Source organism: Mesoplodon mirus, assembly GCF_964341445.2.
Source record: "Mesoplodon mirus genome assembly, chromosome: 2".
Lineage (NCBI taxonomy): Eukaryota > Metazoa > Chordata > Mammalia > Artiodactyla > Ziphiidae > Mesoplodon > Mesoplodon mirus.
The window spans coordinates 149,181,538-149,207,242 of record NC_138977.1 but is presented as its reverse complement, the minus strand read 5'-3'; the positions used below and the strand labels follow the sequence as shown (position 1 = coordinate 149,207,242).

The 25,705-nt window shown below is 36.8% G+C and overlaps 1 protein-coding gene across 1 annotated transcript in view; it reads right to left on the bottom strand.

Moving 5' to 3' along the window:
* Window positions 1–13,897: 13,897 nt before the first annotated feature.
* LOC309793195 (bifunctional heparan sulfate N-deacetylase/N-sulfotransferase 4) overlaps window positions 13,898–25,705 on the bottom strand; it is a gene marked incomplete at both ends in the record, with an annotated part of 248,503 nt that continues 236,695 nt past the window's right edge. The window contains one exon of the mRNA XM_082603558.1: window positions 13,898–14,017. Within this exon, the coding sequence (XP_082459684.1) occupies window positions 13,898–14,017 (120 nt within the window). The remainder of the gene's footprint in view (window positions 14,018–25,705) is intronic.

The following is a 25,705-nucleotide window of genomic DNA, read 5'->3' as shown; positions in this document are numbered from 1 at the left end:
CTCTTTCCCTGCTTAACTCTAAACAACTGGAAGGCAGAAACTGTATCTTTGTCATTAACACTTAGTAATCTTGAACTATCTTAAGGGATCTATAAATATCTATTTAGTGAATGGATGACTCTGGTGTATGTGAAGCTATGGCTGAAGTGTCAATCCATCTGAAAGTGGTCAGTCAATTTCAAGCACTTCTGACTTAGACTCTGGAAGGGTCTGAGATACAAGAAATATTTCAATTGATTAAAAAGAATGGGTATTTGAGAATAGTTGATATCATATTGCATATTTAAATTAATAATCTGAAAACAATCAGATGGGTATGTATAGGCCTGGGCGTTGGTAGGTCAATGTTATAAAGAATTTTAATTCCAATGATTTTGGCCCAGGTCCAAGGAGTTTTTGGAAAGAAGTTCACAAGTACAATGTCATCACTTACTTTTATTTTCCCTGATTAGTCAGCGCTAAATGATATATCTCAGGAGCAGACCAATTAATTTTATTGTGTTCATTTTTATATTCTGGATGGAAAATCAATATAAAAATAAATTTGCAGAATAAATTATTAGGTCAATATTGTAGTGGTCATAAAGCAATTACATATAGTTCAATAATAAAGCACCATGGCCATATACATTTTTATTGTCTGTTATATCATTATTCAAAGTCATGATTTATGAAGTTAAATAGGACTTTAACTCTTCTTGCCAGGTATACCTATCTTTTCATTTGATGATATTTAATCCTGTGAATAACAGTGTCACCTTGTTAGAGAAAAAGATACTATAGAAAGCACACTTAAAAATGCCACTTGCATATTCCTCTAAATTCAATCCAACCAAGTTTGATTTAAATAACTTAGTTTAGCAAATTATTAAATTAAAATTAATAATTTTAATTTAAACATTTGTTTGGCACTGTTCTCTACTGAGTAGCTCTCAGTCTAGGCTTAACTATATACAAGCATCTCTGAGCTCTCCTCCTATCACTGGAAGATTTGTCTCTAATATCTTGAAAATATTTTTGTTTCTATAATTAAAATAAATCCATTAATTTACAGATGCATCACTAGTATTTGTAATGAAGCAATATTGAATGTGAAACTATCTCATGGGGCTTTGTAGGCAGGTGATAGAAATCTAATAAGCTCCTCCAGGAATGGTCTCATGATTCACTTACATTCTACAAACCTTCCAGATGTTTCTTTTTTATTTATACTTATGTTTTGAAGACCCTAGGGTTTAAAATTTAAAATGGTTAAATGAGCCTAACGTTGAAACTGCTTGATTGGCTCATATATGCTCCACTAGATATGAAGAAACAAACTCATATGAACCTAAATTAGCCAAATTAAACATGCTTTATTAATTTAAAAAAGTTCAACATTTTTGAAGTTCTTAATGATGTAATAAAAGAAGATACTGGCTATATGAGGGGAAGAGATAAAATTATTGTGATTTTTCTATTACAAAAATTTCTATACAAGAAACTCAAGGAAATCAACTGAAAAACAAAAATTTTGGAAAACAGTCATATAGTACCAAGGCAAAATAATTAAAAGATTTTTGTAGCTGTCTCATGGGAACAACCGTTTTCCCCTAATGAAAAATAACACTTTAGAAATGAGGCTGGGGAAAATATTTCCCCATGCATAATATGAACTAAATTATAAAATGCGTGGAGGAAACTAGGGACTAATGAATGTTAATTAGTTGTCTTAATAAACATCTCTAAAATCTTATTTTATACATACAAGAATTTTATGCAAAAAAGAAGACTTAACTGCACAATATTTTTGATGGAAAGACTGGATAATTTAATGATATTTTAAATTATATTTTATATATAATTCAATTCCATTCAAAACTGTAATAGGATTAATGTGTTTATTTAGTTTTGTCAAGTATTAAAATTGTGTTGGAGAATAAACAGGAAGAGACATAGAACATTTGAAAAACAAGAATAATTCTAACAACATAAACTAAAAGCTCTATTGATCAACAAAGTTTGATTTTGGCACAGTAATATTTCAATAGAAGTACATGAATAGCCTACTTTTAAAATTTGATAAAAATGGCACTCTAAGCCTGTAAGGGGAATGAAGGAGAGAGATTTGGACAATTACTGTCACTTGACATGTCAGCAGTTGTGGGATAATGAGGCACCATCATTCCTCCAGCAGAAACAAGTAGTAGAAGACATGTTAATATTTGTTGGGGCCTTTTTCTGAAACAAAGCAGCTCTAATACATATATGTAGTATAATACATAATATACTTGCAACAATTTTATTAATATGAATGGGAACTAATTTGTTTAATAAAATTGGTAACTGTACAATTGCAGAACAGTGTCAATATGCACAAACGTATCTTAAATTAAATATGTGCTTTTAATCATGTATGGACCAGCCAGTAATATATAACACGTGCACAAAAAAAAGAAATCTTTTTGTTATGTGTTTGGGTACCATGGACAAACATTTTTTGTTATATATTTCATCTTAATAAATACCAGGAAAAGTGACACTTCATATAATATTACCAATATAGTGTGTTAAATTTTGCCTATTATTTACTGTCCCCAAATTTCTTGTTCATTGTGGAGCCCTACAATGATTATTTTGATCAAAAATACCATACCAATTGCCCAAACTAACTTTATTTTCTTATTTGTTTAAAAATGATTTAAGCATGTTAAGAAGGCAAATCGTGAATTTTTAGCAACTTTTCATCTGTACGTTTTGCTTGTTTCATTTACCTTCAAAATCCTTCTAAATTAAATTATTGGTTGCTAAATTATGACTTGATAAATTATGGATGGGAAATAACTATCACCTACACCAACTAAAATGAATGTCATTTGCTTAATCATGTAAATGTTATGCTCAATTCTTTTCCTATATTTGAACTTACTTTAACAATGAATTCGACGATTTGAGTTCTTTTTCCTTTTTTTATCTAAATATGACACCAAGACATATGTAGCAGAACTGCAGCCTTTGCAAAAATTAGTGTCAGTATGCCTGATAGCACAGGGTCATCTTTCCAATTCTGGTTTCCTCCTAGCAAGGTAAGCAGCAACAGAAACAAAAACAATCCCTTTCTAGACTTTAACAACTGATAAAGTGAAGCATTTTATTTTATAATCCTCTTCTAAGTTTCTTGCCTTGGACTCTTTGAGATGCAAGTCACAATCCCTGTCTTCCTGGGTGCTGCTTCTCCTCTGGGCTTCCTGGACCGCAAGGACTCTCTTCCCTGGCCTGGCCAGTCCTACCCCCAGACTGCTCTGATGTTATCCCAAAGGGTTATTTCTGTGGCCTTCCTTGTTTTCCCCGGTTTGACATGATACAGGCTTTCTAATACCAGTACCTGAATGCAATCTTTTAACATGTCCCACACAATCACCATTTTTCTCCTGGTGCTCATGTCATTAAATCCAATATGGCATCTCTTGTTTGGCTTCTCTGTGAATCTCTGGTCTTCTGTGATTCCGGTGGAATAGATTTTAGCAGTTTCTGTCTTTAAAAAAAAATTGTAAAGGAGGCTAGGAAACAAGCATTCAGCAGCCTCTCTGGAGCAGTAGAGATGTCTGCAATAAATCCATAGAACTTATTGTTGTAGCTTTGATCTTTGAAACAGACCAATTTACTTTCCTTTCTGTAGGGTCTAATTCATTACACTCCTGTTATAAAACTTTTATTGGAGAAGTTGAATCATAGAGTCAACCAGAAAGAATGGATTTGTTGATAAGTAGTATAAGTGTCATAATGTGAAGAATAAAATGCTACAGACAAAAGTATTTATTTCCTGCTTTTAGAAGTGAAACAGCTTGAAAAAGAAAACAATACTGCATTCCCAGTGATGATAAATTTCAGTTTTGCAAACTACAGTGGTTTGGCATGCTTGCTGTATTGGAGACATGATTACAAATCTGTATTATTATAATGCACATACATGTAATACATATGTATGCATTTATATATGGATTTGTGTATATGTGTGTATACACTTTCTATACATATCTTGTTTTTCTTTTAATTATTATTATTATTATTTTTACTAATATTTATTGAGGGCTTAATACAAAGTTCTGGGGAGTTCCAGGCACAGGGCATACCAAAATTATGGATGAAAGAAAAGTCCTTCTCTCATGAAACTTATAGTTTGGGGAAGCAGACAAATGAACAAATAATTCGTGTATCAGTTGGTGATGAGTGGTAGGGAGGAGAATCAAGCAGGGAAATAGATGGGAGAATGATGGTATGCGGGTCTGGAAAGACTTGCCCAATGATGAGGTGACATTTAAGCAAAGACTTGAAGGAAGGGAGGGGATAAGGAGTGCAGATGCCTGGGGAAATTGTAGTATTTATGCCTAAGCCAGAGGGGGCATGGAGTGTGAAGGCTCTGCTCTCCTGTTTGGCAAAATCAGAGGAAAGTAAGGGGGCTGGTGTGAACTGAAGACGGTGAGTAAAGGGGGAAGTGATAGGAAAGTTGGTCAAAGAATTGATCAGGTTGATGTGGAAAATAGGCTACAGGTGCTCACATTTGTGAGTGAGAAGTGTTAGTTCCCTTCGAGAAGATAGAGGGGGCTTGAATTAGGGTGCCCCTAGGTTTGGATGTGATAGGGCATTCTTGGAGCCTGAATAGTTTGGAAGATAAAGCTGACAGGATTTCTTGAAATCCAGATAGATGCTTTACTTACATCCATATATGTGGGGCCTCAAAAGTTTAAATATCTGAACTCTTAAACCTCAAAAAGAGTTGTCAGAAGACTGTATCTGAATCACGTGAGGAATTTGCACATTCTATCTCATCTGAAGTTATGTCCCGACAACAGTTTTCTGTGGAGTATTCTTGACAAATTTAATTACAAACTTGCCCGTGAGCAGCACAAATTGTTAATTTCAATGATCTGTAGTTTACAGTCTACACAGTTGTTGCTGCTGTTTTTAACTCCATTTAAAAAATTAGGTTGATATTTTCTATAACTTATCAGTTGGAACTTCTCTTTTCTATTATTTCTCAATAATAACACTTAAACAATTTTGTGTTATTCTTTATAAATATGATGTACTTTGCACATTCTCTCAGTGTTGTGAATAAATCCATCCCTTCCAGAAAACTTGAATTTAATTTAATTTCAGTATTCAATTATAATTTTTTTTATTCATAGATCTTGGACTTTAGATTCTTTTATCTGTGCTCTATTCTTAGGTTCCTATCCTCAATTCTTTATTCAGGAAGAAATGAGACTCATAAGAATACCATAACTTGGTCAACCACATAAAAATAGTTGAGAGAAGGGCCTCCCTGGTGGCGCAGTGGTTGAGAGTCCGCCTGCCGATGCAGGGGATACGGGTTCGTGCCCCGGTCTGGGAGGATCCCATATGCCGCGGAGCGGCTGGGCCCGTGAGCCATGGCCGCTGGGCCTGCACATCCGGAGCCTGTGCTCCGCAACGGGGGAGGCCACAACAGTGAGAGGCCCGCATACCGCAAAAAAAAAAAAAAAAAATAGTTGAGAGAACTAGAATTTTAAAGTGTGGATATGCATTTTATTTTTTATTTTTTTGTGGTTCGCAGGCCTCTCACTGTTGTGGCCTCTCCCGTTGCAGAGCACAGGCTCCGGACGCGCAGGCTCAGCGGCCATGGCTCACAGGCCCAGCCGCTCCGCGGCACGTGGGATCTTCCCGGACCGGGGCACGAACCCGTGTCCCCTGCATCGGCAGGCGGACTCTCAACCACTGCGCCACCAGGGAAGCCCCAGATATGTATTTTAAAATACGAATTTTGAAATAGATATGCACAAAGTAGCTAATAATAGCAAACACTCTTATAATGGCCAGCTACTGTTCTAGGTGCTTTTATGTATTTTAACTCATATAATTGTCACAATAACCTCAAGGGGTAGCTGATATTAGTATCTGCAATGTGGAGATGAGGAAATTATAGCATATTGAGTGTAAGTAATGTGCCTGAGGAACCTCACCCAGTGGATAAGTGGTATTGCCAGGAGTTGAGCTTTGACTCTGGCTTCAGAATTCCATATAACACATTATGCACTGGACTTTGTCAGGTTGAAATAGCTTAAAATAGTTTGATAGACTTTGTTACAGAAATCATGAGGTGTTCATACACATTGGTTCATTTCAGAGAATAGCACAGGCAATGCTAAATGCTTGCTTTTTTATATTGATTACAGTTGGCTGAGGGAAGAGGTGGCTGGTGATTGTATACATTGTATGTTGCCTGTGACAAAGGCATAATTTCTTATTAACTAAGTCTATTGTCATGTTTCTTTTTTAGCTTCGCTCTGTTACTGAAATGGGAACCAAGTGTCCTCAGGGTCTTGTCTGTGGGAACATTATTTATCTCTTCAGTACATAGCTATAGGTTTGCATATGTTTAATTTTGAGATATTAAAGGCTTCTGGATAAGGCTCTGTGTGATTTCCAGGCAACGTCCTGGGAACATGTAGGAGAGAATTACAATTGATTTAGACCTGTGAGCATTTATTCTGTAGACTTTATTACCTGGAAGTTCAGAAAGAAAAACATGTCTATAGCTTCACTCCATAGAGCGTAGCGTGAAGAGAGTTTACTTTAGATAATGTAGACAAAGCACAATCTGTTGTTTTGAACCTCAAATGCTGTGTTACAATAAGCCCCCCACCTCCAACACTCCTCAACACACAACACGTTATCCTTGACTTGCGGTCCATCTTCATCAGCAAACAAAATGGGGGAAAATATACTCAATATAAAAGTTCCTCTCCTGACACTCCTTCTCCTGACACACCCTTCCTTTCCTCTCCTTGGTACATTTGATCCAGGTACTAAGATGCCTTCTCTTGCTCCAGGTCAGAAGTAATTGAGGTTTCTTCCTGCTCTTCTGAAATCACTGCTGACAATTATACAACCCACAGTGATTTTGGTCTCATACCAACTCATGTGATCTAGAAATGGTCATTGGTATCCACAAAAATGTAGTCCTGATTCTCTTGTATACTTGCAAATTGGCTTCTGGCTTCTCTTTTCTGCTGTATAGTTTTACCCTGCAGCTAGTGTCTTATTCCTGGTGTACCATTTAGAATTCCAAAAAGATCTGTAAGATTTAAGAAAATGAGAATGAAGTCTTAAATAATTAAGAATATCCTAGAAATAATTGCATTTACATGGACATATCTGATTATATGGTGATATTTGAATTCCATTTGATTTAAAAAAGAAAGTGCCAACGTTTGTGACATAGCAGTTCCACCTATGTTTTTTCTTGGCAGTGTTTCCACAGACATTTTACATGTATCATTAAACAATTAACATTACTTTCTTTGTCAGTAGGAAAAATAAATCTTTAAAACTCAGGGGCCTCAATGGTCAAATACCAAGTCAATGATCTCTTATCCCCTTCAGCACGTTGAACTCATTTTAATCCTAAGCCATGCACTTTTACCACATGAAGGGCTTTGTAGACAGGCGGCTCGTAGCTTTGTACTGATTGCAAACAAACATATTTGTAGGAAGCACTACTGTGAGATCTTTAAACCAATATAAAAGAACAACAGTCAGGGTCGTTCAATTCCTGATATGTCTAGGGATGTTTAATTTGGTCTGTTTGGCTGGTCTTGTTAGATAAGAATAGGCAACTGGGATGTACAAACATAAAGACTCTTTTAGAGAACAGGCAATGCCTTTAAATGCAAACAGCTATGAATACATACACCTTGGTGCTATGAGTGAGAGAATGACTTTGTATAAGTTTTATGCTTACAGATTGAAGTTCATTTCTTACTAGTATAAAGATATAAAGTAATGCATATGTTCATTTAACAATTACTTATCTTGTGCCAGGTACTGTGTTAATGCATGAGAGATGAAAAAAGGAAAAGACATCTCTCATTCTAATAATTTACAGTATAGCACGTAGACAACACTACAATGTAGGTGAAACAATAATGGTGTAATCTAAGAATATCAAACCAGCTGCTGGAATTATAGTGATAAATATATTATCATTATTACCCAGATATTGAGGGCCTAATGCCAAGGGAAATGGAAGATTTCTGGTACAACTTAAGGCCAGAGATGTAACATTGAGAAGCCTGATACTTCTGTGATTTAGATATGAAGGAATTGGAGAGCAAAAGGGAAGGGACTTACACAGCCAGGTTGCTTGAAATTCAAAGTTGTACTGTGTTAGTGAATTAGCAATGCCAATTCAAGTGTTCTAGGCAGCAGCATGTACAAAGGCCTAGAGATGTAAAAATCATGAGGTAATTGGAGAATTGTAAATAGGTGATTGTTACTAGAATTTGAAATGTAATTTTTAAAGATTGTGAAATAAGAATGGTCAGGTAGACAAAATCAGAGATCATAAAGGAACTTCATGAAATATATATTGGAGTTTGCATATTGTCCTTTATGTTTGGGGAACATTTGAAGGATTTCTAAGGTAAAGAGTAGTTTGATCCTATTTACCAGTTATAAAGGCCATTCCAACATTAGTGTGGTGTATGATTTAGAGAGAAATGACAGCTCCAGGTCAGAGTGTGTGACAAAATTCTAGGAGAGATAAGGAGAGTCCGTAGTAAAACAGTGGTTAGAGGTATGGTGTGAAGCCTAAATCGACTCAATATTTCATACTTTGTTGACATCTGGGAAAAGTGGGATGATCTTAACTGGCCTACCCACAAATTCTGCTTCCTTTCTGCTTCTGTGGGCAAGGTACCCTAGCCAAAACTTGTCCTTATCAAGTGGACCGGGTACAGTTTCTACTTGTCCCTGAAAGTGGGTTTCAGTTGCCTGCCAGCCTAAGAATTACTCAAACTAGCCAATTACATGTTCTTGTGGGAACCAAGGGCCACCTCAACCTCTTAGTGCTACAAAGTTTGTCTCTCACAGCCCTAGTTATTCGTTTCTTCCCAAGTGCAGCCCCTTTGGCATCTGACATGGTGTGCAATGTCCTCTTCCCAGGCTGTTGAGTATATGTAACAAATAAACTGCTGTTGATCCCACCTGCTCAGTATTGGGACTTGTGTCTTTGGCATCTCCTGATAACTGTAGGGCAAGAATTCAGCTCTCACCATTGGGGTGAATAGGAGATGATCAAAAACAAGTAGATGAAGAGAATAGAGATTAGAGCTGTGCTGTCCAACATAGAAACCTCTAGCCCCATGTGGCTATCAAGCACTTGGAATGTGGCAAGTCCAAAATTGTTATGTGCTATACAGGTGAAATACAAATTAGATTTTGAAGGTTCAGTATGACCACAAGGGTATAAAAATCTCATTAATAATTTATTAATTGATTTCATGTTGAAATAATATTTTAGACATATTGTATTAAATAAAATATGAGAAACAGTAAAATATTTTTGAATGGAAATTAACTATTTATATAAATGTCTTATTAGGGGCCTGAAATACCAGACATTTGCAATGAAAATGCAACAAAAATAATATTTGGTATTAATAAATATAATAGGAAACAATATATTATATAATAGAATGCTTCATTTGTGGAAAGGAGATCTTATCACAAGAGGTGAAGTTGGAAATAAAGACTCATAGAGAATTCGGATAAATTTTCTTGTAATTTTTAGCTATCTAGTATCTTTAAGCATTGATTTGTTATTATATGTATCTCTTCATTAAATTTTATGAATTTCCTTTGAAGGAATTGTACCTGTAGACCTGATATTCCTGATAGAGGATCTGTTGGGTTGTAAAAAATTTGAAGAGAGATATAAAGAGAAGATAAGGGGAAGATATTCTACTAGATAAACTGAGGATTAAGTAGGTGGGAGGAAAGGGACAAAGAGACTTCAATAGAAGGGACTGAGCTGGAATGATTTTGCTCTGAATGTTGATCAGAAAAATAGCAGGGAGCCATGCAAAATTTATTATTTTTTATTTATTTATTATATATATATAATTTTTTGGTACGCGGGCCCCTCACTGCTGCAGCCCCTCCCGTTGTGGAGCACAGGCTCCGGATGCGCAGGCCCAGCGGCCACGGCTCACAGGCCCAGCAGCTCCGCGGCACACGGGATCCTCCCGGACCGGGGCACGAACCCGCGTCCCCTGCATCGGCAAGCGGACTCCCAACCACTGAGCCACCAGGGAAGTCCCAAAATTTATTTTTGAATGATGATGGTGATGACAGTTTCTCATTTTAACCAAATACAGTTAATTATATGTTTAAGATATATATGTTTTATTATTTAAGGGAATAGAAAAACATATTGTTGTCTGATGAAAAAAGAGATAGTGGTTTGAATATTATACGTTATTTCTGTAACAAACATGTTCCAGCATAACTACATTAGGCAATGGACTAAGTTGTTTAAATATATTCTCAGTTAATGTTTACAGTGACCCAATGAGTGATACTTTATTGTCTCTATTTTACAAAAAAGGAAACTGTGACTCTGGGAAGTTCCACAAATTGTCCGAGGCAACATAGCTTGCCTGAGGCAGAACTGGGATGTGAACCCAGATACCCAAAGTCCACTCTCATAATTTCCTGGTTACACTTTTTATATGTTTGGAATTCAGGGAACATGTATAGAGCGAACCAAGTCAAAGGGGAGGAAAGAGATTCATCTATGGGTGAAAACCTTGGATTTTAGAGGAGAAATAACATAACTCTAATGGCCATACCAGCAGTAATATTTATTCTGAAGAAGTGAGAACCGAAGATATGTTATGCATGTACTACATCAGTTATTTAACAATTTCAGTAAATGCAGAGTTCTCTTTATGTTCTCCCCACCTACCTCACTGGCTCACACAAGAAAATATTCATTTGCATATATATACATATACTGAACAAACATATGTACCTATGGCCAAGCAGTGTTCCTACAGTTGAAGTAAAATCCTATATGCAAGACTCTTCGATTTTTTTCTTTTTGAAATCATTGGCCAGCATTGTTTTTGAGGGACCTCCATCAAGCAAATGGTTAATATCTTATCTAGCCACCAAAAGCAGGCTTGTAAGATATTATTCAAGTGTAAATTGTTTGCATAATTAAAACTAAATTGACACTCATGGTAAGCAGGTCACTTTATATCATATTAAAACAGTGAGAGAGAAGAACAAAAACTCCATGAGGTACATGTAAACGGGTTTGTTGAAATCAAGGCAAATAAAATCTCTTATTGGATGAAGAACTATAGTTTTTGTAGAAAAAGAATAGTGTTAGAAGGAGTATAAATTTTTCTCACTAGCATTCTTCTTTGTTGCTTATTTAATTGTTTTGAGGCCATTGTTAAACACAAACAAAATTTGTTTTTATATGAGATTTGTAAAATAATTTTTAGAGGCTGGTATTTGACAAGCGCATATTAATATATTTTGATGTAGGCTTATAATCAAATATTGTTCCTTAGCTTTATTAATGTAATCAACTATTATATTTGTAAGTTAGGCAGTTGGAATAAAGAAAAAGAAGGAAAGAGGAGAAATACTGGCTTGTTTAAAGGTTTTAGGAAGTTCTTTAAAATTTTAAAAAGTATGTCATTCAAGACCATGAAAGATAATTTATTTAGAGTTAAACTATTCCCTATGTTAAATATTGAGTCAATAGTTCTGAAGTAGCCAGTGGGTAAAAACTGGGAAAACCAAGATATTCTTAAAACTAAAATTTTTCCAGATTTATTATAATCTTCCCATAGCCCAGAGTCCCTCTAAGTAGTTTACTGTAAGAGATGAATTACATAATTAAAATTTGTTTTGTTGTCTTCATTGTCAATCTTAGTAAGAAAAGTGTGCATACTGATTGAAATGAACCAGGGAAGAAAAGACTAGTTGAATTTGTGGAAATTTTGCTCCCAGCTATTTGTAGGTATTTGTGAATGATACTGTACACATTATTTAGAAAAAATAAGAAAATGCAGAAAATTAGTTACATTTTTAAAAATGTGGTGATAAGGTAGACTTTGAATTTTATGAATTTTACTCAATATGAAAAGTATCTCCCCTCTTTTCTACAAATATCTCTTTTTTCCCACTTGGAAAAAAAATGTTAATCTCTACTTCACGAAAGAAAAAATTAGAATGTAACTGGAGGAAACTAGTGAACAAATAAATCAGAAGTTAGAGTTCTAAATACACAATTCTTATGATTTTAGTGTGCTTTAATGGAATGTTATCAAACACATGCTCACCTAAGTAACAATAAGTTGGAGAAACTGAGTCTCACACTGAACAAAGAACAACAAAAGCAACAGTTTTGTGATTTGTATCAATTCATACCCAAGAAAAATTTTAACATTTTCTGAAAAAGATCAAGAGCCTTTAGATGCAGTGGGAAAACAACAGAAAAACAAAAATCTTAATGAAGTATAGGTCCAAAGGTGAATCCTGTTTCTTGATTCTCTTTTAGATCATACTTGAATTGTTTGCTTAAAACCACAAACAACAAACAAACAGAAACGATGATCTTCAGTTTCCTTTGAAGACATTGAATTATGTCAAGCATAATTGCTCAAATTATAGGAGAAAGTAATATTATTTACAGCCTATAGAAAAATTACTCTGGAGGAAGGATGGATTGATAGGTAATGCTACCAAAGCCACTTTGATTTACTGTTCTGCTGAAATTTTACATTCATGTATCACTGAAAAGATGAACAAACTTTTAACATACCTTCATTGACAAATGAGACAAAAATCCTCCAAATGGGAGAGTAACCTATAACTCTAACACAGGAAGAGCATCACTTCTTCTCTAGAAATTAATTTTTGGATGGCATGGATGAGACATATGGTTTAATTTAGAGAATTCATAGTGTTTAAAGAGGTAAGTTTTAGATTACATTTCTTCTGTTAAATAGGCATTAAAAACATAATATTTTGCATTAGTATATGTACTGACACATATAAAAGTCCATGCTTTAAGCAATTGACATGTACTACATAAAAGGCACAAGTGCCCCTCTCTACCTGTAAACACATATTGGTATTTTCATTCCATGTCTTATCAATAAAGTTTTTTTTCTTCTGTGGATAGTGAAAAAATATATAAATACTACATTACTGTCAAGGTGGAAATACCTAGATTAATAGTATGGTAAGATTTTTACCCATGGAAATATGGCCTTATACACAGTAGTTAATATTATGCAAAGTATGCACTTTCTCATTCATTTTTCCCCCAAATCTCTGATTGCCGCTGTTGGAACCATAATGCAAAATTCACCGAGAATGGCATGCCTTGCCAGATAAAATACTATTGTCAGTGAATATGGAAATTTTCAGATAAGCTCCTCCTATAAAAGGAAAACAGACCAAAAATGTGGGAGGTTACAACTTTGCAACTTCTTTAGCAAGTCAAAGAAATTCATAAAGAGGAGTAACAGAAGAAAACATGTGTGGGCTAAATATAATAAGTAATAACTGCTCAAAATAAGAGTAGAGGATTATACTTATAAGTTCATAACAAAAGCAAAATTGTTTTTAAATTAGCAAGGGAAAATGTAAGCCCTTAATTCAGATATTGGGTTACTACTAGCCTCAGTTACAGATATCTCAGTCCTTATCTTTTCCTCAAGATTCTAATTTGTCTCTTGCATATAATCAGTGTTCTCAGTCAAACACAGTTTCTGAAACCTTATGGTCAACAGAGGAACTGGGCTGTGTTACGATCCCCACATTGGAAACTGGGTAATGCCACAAAACCCCACATTATTTCTCAAAAGCTCACACAGGGATTGATGCTAGTAATTGCCAATGAGTGCATATATAACAGTTTTCATTTTATGAAAAAGATAGAAGGAGATTTATTCACATGATCCTCTGTTGACAGTCACAAGTGCATTAAGGGGATAAAAGATGAGGGGTTTGTTTTTCTGTTTTATAGTAAAAGTCAGTATCTTGGGAGCCTTGGTTCTTCTCTCCAGTGCTATCTCACTTTTTGTAGCTCCTGTCTCAGCCATGATGGGAGAGGCTGCCCCAGTCTGTGTAGCAGCTTGGACAGTTCCACATTATGATCTCGGTAGTAATTAGAGAGAAAGGTTCTAGACTGAAAAGTGAAAAGAAAAAGAAGACAAAGGAAGCTATTAGTTCATTAAATGAGATTGCGCACATTTCTTAAGAAATTCTACTATACTAGGACCGGCTATAAAATAGGTATTTCTTTGTATTTTTCTACAGATATCACTCATTTTTACCATTAGAAAATATTTGGCAGAAGTGTAGCTGTAAAATAAAAATGGGTCCAGGTATAACTTATGTGCCTTATACAACCACTAAAACACCGATTTATTAAGGGATTGCTGAAGGCTATGTAGGGAGAAACGTTGATAAGAAGTATATAATACTAAAAAAGAATGAGGTACGTAGGGACCAGATGTGGTACCAAATCTACAGAAAAAACATCTATGTTTTTTAAATTGGTCACTTTATGTAAAATTGGGTCATAGCATAAAGATGAAAAACAAACATAATCACAAAAACTAAATTTCATGATTAAAGAAATAACTTGCAATTTATAAAATGTTTTCTATATTTATTCAGGACCAAAACAGTTTTTTTTTTTTGAAAAAATCATTAAGCGTTTCTTCTTCAAAGATATTATAAGGTCTCATTATAAAGATCACTATAATGATCTTTCATGTGATTCTTATATTCCTAACCAAGCTGGAGTGATGGGCCATTTTTAGATGAATGGTTTAAAAACAACGGATTATCAGATATATCTGTGGTTTTAGATTGTTTTATTTCTGGAAGACAGAAAATTTATAATTGGTCTTTCTCTGTGGATGTCACTTACCTCATATTAGAACCCAATGAACATAGTTCTGTGTCTCTTTGATAAAATAGTAGAGATGAACATTTTTCCTGTGAAAATATAGGCAGCAATGGCCCACGTATTGGTTTCCATCTGGTCAAAATTACACCATCTCTCTTAAGCCCTCCCAATATTTTAGCACAAATGAGTCTCTTTCTTCCTAAAACTCCCTTAACCACTTTTGTGTGTACTGTGGAAATGGACTTAACATAACTACATTTTGTCTTGTACCATTCACCAGGTATTTCATTACATTTCTTCCCTTAAACCAGATTGTAAACACTTCAAATTCTGGATAAGAGTTTTATAGAAGTAGTGGAATTTTACATTGATTTCTTGGTAGATTAAAGTGATTTTTGAAGGACTTTTGAAATTATTGAGTTCAAAGGTATAGTTTGAGGACCTTCCAGTTCTTCTATATCCATGGTAATACCTAATCACTTCCATCTTCCTTTTGCGCACCTTGTCTTAGGAGAGATACTCATTATATCTACTCAGTTGATTGCAAATTGGTTTCCCAACCCTAGTCTATCTCCTCATACTATAACTTTTATTGAAAGATTTTTTTCCCCTGCATTTTTGTAGTTTCACATTGTTTTGTGTATCTTATTATAAACAAGTGACTGTAACTAACTTCTCCTCCTATAATAAACCTGGGCTCATAACTGTTTTATCCTGTATCCTATTTGTGATATTGTGATTCATAATAAGAAACATGAAGTTGATCATTGGCCCCATTTCTGGCACAGAGCTCCTAAAACCCTTGGAATTTCCTAAGTGAGACAGTGATAAAGGTATATTTTGTTATGTTGATGAGGTGGCTTATGGACCCCACCTAAGAATGGAGGTTGGTGGAATGGGGAACCAACCTTGTGATTAAAAGGTTGGAACTTTTTATTTTTTTTTCTTTTTTTTTACATTTTTTTTTAAATTTTATTTTATTTTATTTTTTTGCTTTATAACAAATTTAATCAGTTATACATATACATATGTTTCCATATCCCCTCCCTTTTGCGTCTCCCTCCCACTCTCCCTATCCCACCCCTCCAGGCGGTCACAAAGTACCGAGCTGATCTCCCTGTGCTATGCGGCTGCTTCCCACTAGCTATCTACCTCACGTTTGGTAGTGTATATATGTCCATGCCGCTCTTTCACTTTGTCACAGCTTACCCTTCCCCCTCCCCATATCCTCAAGTCCATTCTCTAGTAGGTCTGTGTCTTTATTCCTGTCTTACCCCTATGTTCTTCATGACATTTTTTTTTCTTAAATTCCATATATATGTGTTAGCATACAGTATTTGTCTTTCTCTTTCTGACTTACTTCACTCTGTATGACAGACTCTAGGTCTATCCACCTCATTACAAATAGCTCAATTTCATTTCTTTTTATGGCTGAGTAATATTCCATTGTATATATGTGCCACATCTTCTTTATCCATTCATCCGATGATGGACACTTAGGTTGTTTCCATCTCCGGGCTATTGTAAATAGGGCTGCTATGAACATTTTGGTACACGTCTCTTTTTGAATTATGGTTTTCTCAGGGTATATGCCCAGTAGTGGGATTGCTGGGTCATATGGTAGTTCTATTTGTAGTTTTTTAAGGAACCTCCATACCGTTCTCCATAGCGGCTGTACCAATTCACATTCCCACCAGCAGTGCAAGAGTGTTCCCTTTTTTCCACACCCTCTCCAGCATTTATTGTTTCTAGATTTTTTGATGATGGCCATTCTGACTGGTGTGAGATGATATCTCATTGTAGTTTTGATTTGCATTTCTCTAATGAGTAAAGATGTTGAGCATCCTTTCATGTGTTTGTTGGCAGTCTGTATATCTTCTGTGGAGAAATGTCTATTTAGGTCTTCTGCCCATTTTTGGATTGGGTTGTTTGTTTTTTTGTTATTGAGCTGCATGAGCTGCTTATAAATTTTGGAGATTAATCCTTTGTCAGTTGCTTCATTTGCAAATATTTTCTCCCATTCTGAGGGTTGTCTTTTGGTCTTGTTTATGGTTTCCTTTGCTGTGCAAAAGCTTTTAAGTTTCATTAGGTCCCATGTGTTTATTTTTGTCTTTATTTCCATTTCTCTAGGAGGTGGGTCAAAAAGGATCTTGCTGTGATTTATGTCATAGAGTGTTCTGCCTATGTTTTCCTCTAAGAGTTTGATAGTGTCTGGCCTTACATTTAGGTCTTTAATCCATTTTGAGCTTATTTTTGTGTATGGTGTTAGGGAGTGATCTAATCTCATACTTTTACATGTCCCTGTCCAGTTTTCCCAGCACCACTTATTGAAGAGGCTGTCCTTTCTCCACTGTACATTCCTGCCTCCTTTATCAAAGATAAGGTGACCATATGTGCGTGGGTTTATCTCTGGGCTTTCTATCCTGTTCCATTGATCTATCTTTCTGTTTTTGTGCCAGTACCATACTGTCTTGATTACTGTAGCTTTGTAGTATAGTCTGAAGTCAGGGAGCCTGATTCCTCCAGCTCCATTTTTCGTTCTCAAGATTGCTTTGGCTATTCGGGGTCTTTTGTGTTTCCATACAAACTGTGAAATTTTTTGTTCTAGTTCTGTGAAAAATGCCAGTGGTAGTTTGATAGGGATTGCATTGAACCTGTAGATTGCTTTGGGTAGTAGAGTCATTTTCACAATGTTGATTCTTCCAATCCAAGAACATGGTACATCTCTCCATCTATTTGTATCATCTTTAATTTCTTTCATCAGTGTCTTATAATTTTCTGCATACAGGTCTTTTGTCTCCTTAGGTAGGTTTATTCCTAGATATTTTATTCTTTTTGTTGCAATGGTAAATGGGAGTGTTTCCTTGATTTCACTTTCAGATTTTTCATCATCAGTATATAGGAATGCCAGAGATTTCTGTGCATTAATTTTGTATCCTGCAACTTTACCAAATTCATTGATTAACTCTAGTAGTTTTCTGGTAGCATCTTTAGGATTCTCTATGTATAGTATCATGTCATCTGCAAACAGTGACAGCTTTACTTCTTCTTTTCCAATTTGGATTCCTTTTATTTCCTTTTCTTCTCTGATTGCTGTGGCTAAAAGTTCCAAAACTAGGTTGAATAAGAGTGGTGAAAGTGGGCAACCTTGTCTAGTTCCTGATCTTAGTGGAAATGGTTTCAGTTTTTCACCATTGAGGACGATGCTGGCTGTGGGTTTGTCATATATGGCCTTTATTATGTTGAGGAAAGTTCCCTCTATGCCTACATTCTGCAGGGTTTTTATCATAAATGGGTGTTGAATTTTGTCGAAAGCTTTCTCTGCATCTATTGAGATGATCATATGGTTTTTCTCCCTCAGTTTGTTTATATGGTGTATCACGTTTATTGATTTGCGTATATTGAAGAATCCTTGCATTCCTGGAATAAACCCCACTTGATCATGGTGTATGATCCTTTTAATGTGCTGTTGGATTCTGTTTGCTGGTATTTTGTTGAGGATTTTTGCATCTATGTTCATCAGTGATATTGGCCTGTAGTTTTCTTTCTTTGTGACATCCTTGCCTGGTTTTGGTATCAAGGTGATGGTGGCCTCGTAGAATGAGTTTGGGAGTGTTCCTCCCTCTGCTATATTTTGGAAGAGTTTCAGAAGGATAGGTGTTAGCTCTTCTCTAAATGCTTGATAGAATTCGCCTGTGAAGCCATCTGGTCCTGGGCTTTTGTTTGTTGGAAGATTTTTTATCACAGTTTCAATTTCAGTGCTTGTGATTGGTCTGTTCATATTTTCTATTTCTTCCTGATTCAGTCTTGGCAGGTTGTGCATTTCTAAGAATTTGTCCATTTCTTCCAGGTTGTCCATTTTATTGGCATAGAGTTGCTTATAGTAATCTCTCATGATCTTTTGTATTTCTGTAGTGTCAGTTGTTACTTCTCCTTTTTCATTTCTAATTCTATTGGTTTGGCTTAGGGTGTCCAGCACTGTAGCCTGCTGGTCGTTGAGTGAAGCTGGGTGCTGGTGTTGAGATGGAGATCTCTGGAAGATTTTCGCCGTTTGATATTATGTGGAGCTGGGAGGTCTCTTGTGGACCAGTGTCCTGAAGTTGGCTCTCCCACCTCAGAGGCACAGCACTGACTCCGGGCTCCTCAATTTGGGATGATGTGTTGTCTATTCATGTATTCCACAGATGCAGGGTACATCAAGTTGATTGTGGAGCTTTAATCCGCTGCTTCTGAGGCTGCTGGGAGAGGTTTCCCTTTCTCTTCTTTGTTCTCACAACTCCTAGGTCTCAGCTTTGGATTTGGCCCCGCCTCTGCGTGTAGGTCGCCGGAGGGCGTCTGTTCTTCGCTCAGATAGGACAGGGTTAAAGGAGCAGCCTCTTCGGGGACTCTGGCTCACTCAGGCCGGGAGGGAGGGAGGGGCACGGAGTGCGGGGCGAGCCTGCAGCGGCAGAGGTCGGCGTGACGTTGCACCAGCCCGAGGCGCGCCGTGCGTTCTCCCAGGGAAGCCGCCCCTGGATCCCGGGACCCCGGCAGTGGCGGGCTGCACAGGCTCCCGGAAGGGCGGTGTGGGCAGTGACCTGCGCTCGCACACAGGCTTCTTGGCGGCGGCAGCAGCAGCCCCAGCATCCCACGCCTGTCACTGGGCTCCGCGCTTTCAGTCGCGACTCGCGCCCGTCTGTGGAGCCCCTTTAAGCAGCGCTCTTAATCCCCTCTCCTCGCGCACGAGGAAACCAAGAGGGAAGAAAAAGTCTCTTGCCTCTTCGGCAGCTCCAGAGTTTTCCCGAACTCCCTCCCGGCTAGCTGTGGCACATTAGCCCCCTTCAGGCTGAGTTCTCGCCGCCAGCCCCAGTCCTCTCCCTGCGCTCTGACCGAAGCCCGAGCCTCAGCTTCCAGCGCTGCGCGCCCCGGCGGGCGAGCAGACAAGCCTCTCGGGCTGGTGAGTGCCGCTCGGCACCGATCCTCTGTGTGCGGATCTCTCCGCTTTGCCCTACCCAGGTATGTGGGGAGTTTCTTGCCTTTTGGGAGGTCTGGGGTCTTCTGCCAGCGTTCAGTAGGTGTTCTGTAGGAGTTGTTCCACGTGTAGCTGTATTTCTGGTGTATCCGTGGGGAGGAAGGTGATCTCCGCGTCTTACTCTTCCGCCATCTTACCCGGAAGTCATTTTTTAACTTTTTTATACAGCAGGTATTAGTCATCAGTTTTATACACATCAGTGTATACATGTCAATCCCAATCGCCCAGTTCATCACACCACCATCCCCACACCCCATATGGCTTTCCCCCCTTGGTGTCCATACGTTTGTTCTCTACAACTGTGTCTCAACTTCTGTCCTGCAAACTGGTTCATCTGTACCATTTTTCTAGGTTCCAAATACAAGCGTTAATATACGATATTTGTTTTTCACTTTCTGACTTACTTCACTCTCTATGACAGTCTCTAGATCCAACTACATCTCAACAAATGACCCAATTTCGTTCCTTTTTATGGCCAAGTAATATTCCATTGTATACATGTACCACAACTTCTTTATCCATTCATCTGCCGATGGACATTTAGGTTGCTTCCATGACCTGGCTATTGTGAAGAGTGCTGAAATGAATATTGGGGTGCATGTGTCTTTTTGAATTATGGTTTTCTCTGGGTATATGCCCAGTAGTGGGGTTGCTGGATTATATGGTAATTCTATTTTTTAAGGAACCTCCATACTGTTCTTCATAGTAGCTGTATCAATTTACATTCCCACCAACAGTGCAAGAGGGTTCCCTTTTCTCCATGCCCTCTGCATCATTTGTTGTTTGTAGATTTTCTGATGATGCCCATTCTAACTGGTGTGAGGTGATACCTCATTGTAGTTTTGATTTGCATTTCTCTAATAATTAGTGATGTTGAGCAGCTTTTCATGTGCTTCTTGGCCATCTGTATGTCTTCTTTGGAGAAATGTCTATTTAGGTCTTTGGCCCATTTTTGGATTGGGTTGTTTGTTTCTTTAATATTAAGCTGTATGAGCTGTTTATATATTTTGGAGATTAATCCTTTGTCCATTGATTCATTTGCAAATATTTTCTCCCACTCTGAGTGTTGTCTTTTCATCTTGTTTGTAGTTTCCTATGCTGTGTAAAAGTTTTTAAGTTTCATTTGGCCCCATTTGTATATTTTTGTTTTTATTTCCATTACTCTAGGAGGTGGATCAAAAAAGATCTTGCTGTGATTTATGTCAAAGAGTGTTCTTCCTATGTTTTCCTCTAAAAGTTTTATAGTGTCTGGACTTACATTTAGGTCTGGAATCCATTTTGAGTTTATTTTTGTGTATGGTGTTAGGGAGTGTTCTAATATAATTCTTTTACATGTAGCTGTCCAGTTTTCCTAGCACCACTTATTGAAGAGGCTGTCTTTTCTCCATTGTATATCTTTGCCTCCTTTGTCATAGATTAGTTGACCATAAGTGCGTGGGTTTATCTCTGGGCTTTCTATCTTGTTCCATTGATCTATGTTTCTGTTTTTGTGCCAGTACCATACTGTCTTGATTACTGTAGCTTTGTAGAATACTCTGAAGTCAGGGAGTCTGATTCCTCCAGCTCCATTTTTTCCCCTCAAGACTTCTTTGGCTATTTAGGGTCTTTTGCATCTCCATACAAATTGTGAAGCTTTTTGTTCTAGTTCTGTAAAAAATGCCATTGGTAATTGGATAGGGATTGCATTGAATCTGTAGATTGCATTGGGTAGTATAGTCATTTTCACAATATTGATTCTTCCAATCCAAGAACATGGTATATCTCGCCATCTGTTGGTATCATCTTTAATTTCTTTCATCAGTGTCTTATAGTTTTCTGCATACAGGTCTTTTGTCTCTTTAGGTAGGTTTATTCCTAGGTATTTTATTCTTTTTGTTGAAATGGTAAATGGGAGTGTTTCCTTAATTTCACTTTCAGATTTTTCATCATTATTGTATAAGCATGCAAGAGACTTCTGTGAGTTAATTTTGTATCCTGCAACTTAACCAAATTCATTGATTAGCTCTAATAGTTTTCTGGTGGCATTTTTAGGATTCTTTATGTATAGTATCATGTCATCTGCAAACACTGACAGGTTTACTTCTTCTTTTCCAATTTGTATTCATTTTATTTCTTTTTCTTCTCTGATTGCTGTGGCTAGGACTTCCAAGACTATGTTGAATAATAGTGGTGAGAGTGGACATCCTTGTCTTGTTCCTGATCTTAGAGGAAATGCTTTTAGTTTTTCACCATTGAGAATGATGTTTGCAGTGGGTTTGTCACATATGGCCTTTATTATGTTGAGGTAGGTTCCCTCTATGCCCACTTTTGGGAGAGTTTTTTATCATAAATGGGTGTTGAATTTTGTCAAAAGCTTTTTCTGCACCTATTGAGATGATCATATGGTTTTTATTCTTCAATTTATTAATATCATGTATCACATTGATTGATTTGTGTATATTGAAGAATCCTTGCATCCCTGGGATAAATCCCACTTGATCATGGTGTATGATCCCTTTAGTATGTTGTTGGATTATGTTTGCTAGTATTTTGTTGAGGATTTTTGCATGTATATTCATCAGTGATATTGGTCTGTAATTTTCTTTTTTTGTAATATCTTTGTCTGGTTTTGGTATCAGAGTGATGGTGGTCTCATGGAATGAGTTTGGGAGAGTTCCTTCCTCTACAATTTTTTGGAAGAGTTTGAGAAGGATGGGTGTTAACTCTTCTCTAAATGTTTGATAGAATTCACCTGTGAAGCCATCTGGTCCTGGACTTTTGTTTGTTGGAAGATTTTTAATCACAGTTTCAATTTCATTAATTGTGATTCATCTGTTCATATTTTCTATTTCTTCCTGGTTCAGTCTTGGAAGGTTATGCCTTCCTAAGAATGTGTCCATTTCTTCCAGGTTGTCCATTTTACTGGCATAGAGTTGCTTGTAGTAGTCTCTTAGGATGCTTTGTATTTCTGCGGTGTCTGTTGTAATTCCTCCTTTTTCACTTCTAATTTAATTGATTTGAGTCCTCTCCCTCTTTTTCTTGATGAGTCTGGCTAATGGTTTATCAATTTTGTTTATCTTCTCAAAGAACCAGCTTTTAGTTTCATTGATCTTTGCTATTGATTTCTTTGTTTCTATTTCATTTATTTCTGTTCTGATATTTACGATTTCTTTCCTTCTGCTAACTTTGGGTTTTGTTTCTTCTTTTTTCTCTAGTTCCTTTAGGTGTAAGGTTAGATTGTTTATTTGAGATTTTTCTTTTTTCTTGAGGTAGGCTTGTATAGCTATAAACTTCCCTCTTAGAACTGCTTCTGCTGCATCCCATAGGTTTTGGATCATTGTGTTTTCATTGTCATTTGTTTCTAGGTATTTTCTGATTTCCTCTTTGATTTCTTCAGTGATCTCTTGGTTATTTAGTAATGTATTGTTTAGTCTATGTCTTTGTGTTTTTTACATTTTTTACCTGTAATTCATTTCTAATCTCATAGTGTTGTGGTCAGAAAAGATGCTTAATATGATTTCAATTTTCTTACATTTACTGAGGCTTGATTTGTGACCCAAGATGTGATCTATCCTGGAGAATGTTCTGTGTGCACTTGAGAAGAAAGTGTAATCTGCTGTTTCTGGATGGAATGTCCTATAAAAATCAGTTAAATCTATCTGGTCTGTTGTGTCATTTAAAGCTTCTGTTTCCTTATTTATTTTCATTTTGGATGATCTGTCCTTTGGTATAAGTGAGGTGTTAAATTCCCCCACTATTTTTGTGTTACTCTTGATTTCCTCTTTTACAGCTGTTAGCAGTTGCCTTATGTATTGATGTGCTCCTATGTTGGGTGCATATATATTTATAATTGTTATAACTTCTTCTTGGATTGATCCCTTGATCATTATCTAGTGTCCTTCCTTGTCTCTTGTAACATTCTTTATTTTAAAGTCTATTTTATCTGATATGAGTATTGCTACTTCAGCTCTTTGGATTCCCATTTGCATGGAATTTTTTTTTCCATCCCCTCACTTTCAGTCTGTATATGTCCCTAGATCTGAAGTGGGTCTCTTGTAGACTTGTTTTTGTATCCTTTTAGCAAGCCTGGGTCTTTTGGTTGGAGCATTTAATCTATTCATGTTTAATGTTATTATTGAATACATATGTTCCTGTGACCATTTTCTTAATTGTTTAGGGTTTGTTTTTGTAGGTCCTTTTCTTCTCTTGTGTTTCCCACTTAGAGAAGTTCCTTTAGCATTTTTTGTAGAGCTGGTTTGGTGACGTTGAATTCTCTTTGCTTTTGCTTGTCTGTAAAGCTTTTGATTTCTCCATCGAATCTGAATGAGATCCTTGCCAGGTAGAGTAATCTTGGTTGTAGGTTCTTCCCTTTTATCCCTTTAAGTGTATCACACCACTCCCTTCTGGCTTGTAGAGTTTCTGCTGAGAAATCAGCTGTTAACCTTATGGGAGTTCCCTTGTATGTTATTTGTTGCTTTTCCCTTTCTGCTTTCAATAATTTTTCTTTGTCTTTAATTTTTGCCAATTTGATTACTATGTGCCTTGGCATGTTTCTCCTTGGGTTTATCCTGTATGGGACTTGCTGCACTTCCTGAACTTGGGTGGCTATTTCTTTTCCCATGTTAGGGAAGCTTTTGACTATAATCTCTTCAAACATTTTCTTGGGTCCTTTCTCTCTCTCTTCTCCTTTTGGGACCCCTATAATGTGAATGTTGTTGCGTTTAATGTTGTCCCGGAGGTCTCTTAGGCTGTCTTCATTTCTTTTCATTCTTTTTTCTTTATTCTGTTCTGTAGCAGTGAATTCCACCATTGTGTCTTCCAGGTCACTTATCCGTTCTTCTGCCTCAGTTATTCTGCTATTGATTCCTTCTAGTGTATTTTTCATTTTGGTTATTGTATTGTTCATTTCTGTTTGTCTCTTCTTTAATTCTTCTAGGTCTTTGTTAAACATTTCTTGCATCTTCTCGATCTTTGCCTCCATTCTTTTTCTGAGGTCCTGCATCATCTTCACTATCATTATTCTGAATTCTTTTTCTGGAAGGTTGCCTATATCCACTTCATTTAGTTGTTTTTCTGGGGTTTTATCTTGTTCCTTCATCTGGTAATAGCCCTCTGCCTTTTCATCTTGTCTATCTTTCTCTGAATGTGGTTTTTGTTCCACAGGCTGCAGGATTGTAGTTCTTCTTGCTTCTGCTGTCTGCCCTCTGGTGCAAAAGTTTGGAACTTTAATGTTATCCCCTCACCATGGGGTAAGGGAGAGGGGCTGGAGGTTGAATCAATCACCATTTGTCAGTGATTTAATCAATCATGTCCCTGTAATGAAACTTCCATAAAAACCCAAAAAGGATGGGGTTTGGAGAGTTTCTGGGTTGATGAACATGTGGAGAAACTAGAGAAATCAAAAAAGGCATGGAACCTCCACACCCTTACCCCATATCTTGGCCTATGCATCTCATATATCTGCACCTCATATATCTGATATATCTCATATATCTATTTCTGAGTTATATCCCTTTGTAATAAAACAGTGATCCAATAAGGAAAATGTTTCCCTGAGTTTTGGGAGCTGCTCTAGCATTTTAATCAGAACCAAGGAGGGGGCTTTTGGAACGTCTAATCTATAGCCAGTGGTTCAAAATGGAGGTGATAACCTGGACTTGGGACTTGAGGTGAAAACCTGAACAGGGAGGGACAGTCTCATAGGATGTGGCCCTTAGCCTGTGGGATCTGTTACTATATTTGGGAAGACAGTGTCAGAATTGTGTTGAGTTGTGCGACACCCAGCTGGTGTCTGAGACTTGCTTGGTGATGTGGAAGAACCTCTCCACCATATGTTGTAATTGGTGATCAGAGCAGTTTACTTCCTTTGCTTAATTCAGTACCATGCATTGTATAGGCATTGTATATATGTATTTAATACATAATAATAATGCTTATATACTTTATCCAAAATCACTTGTTTAGTAGAT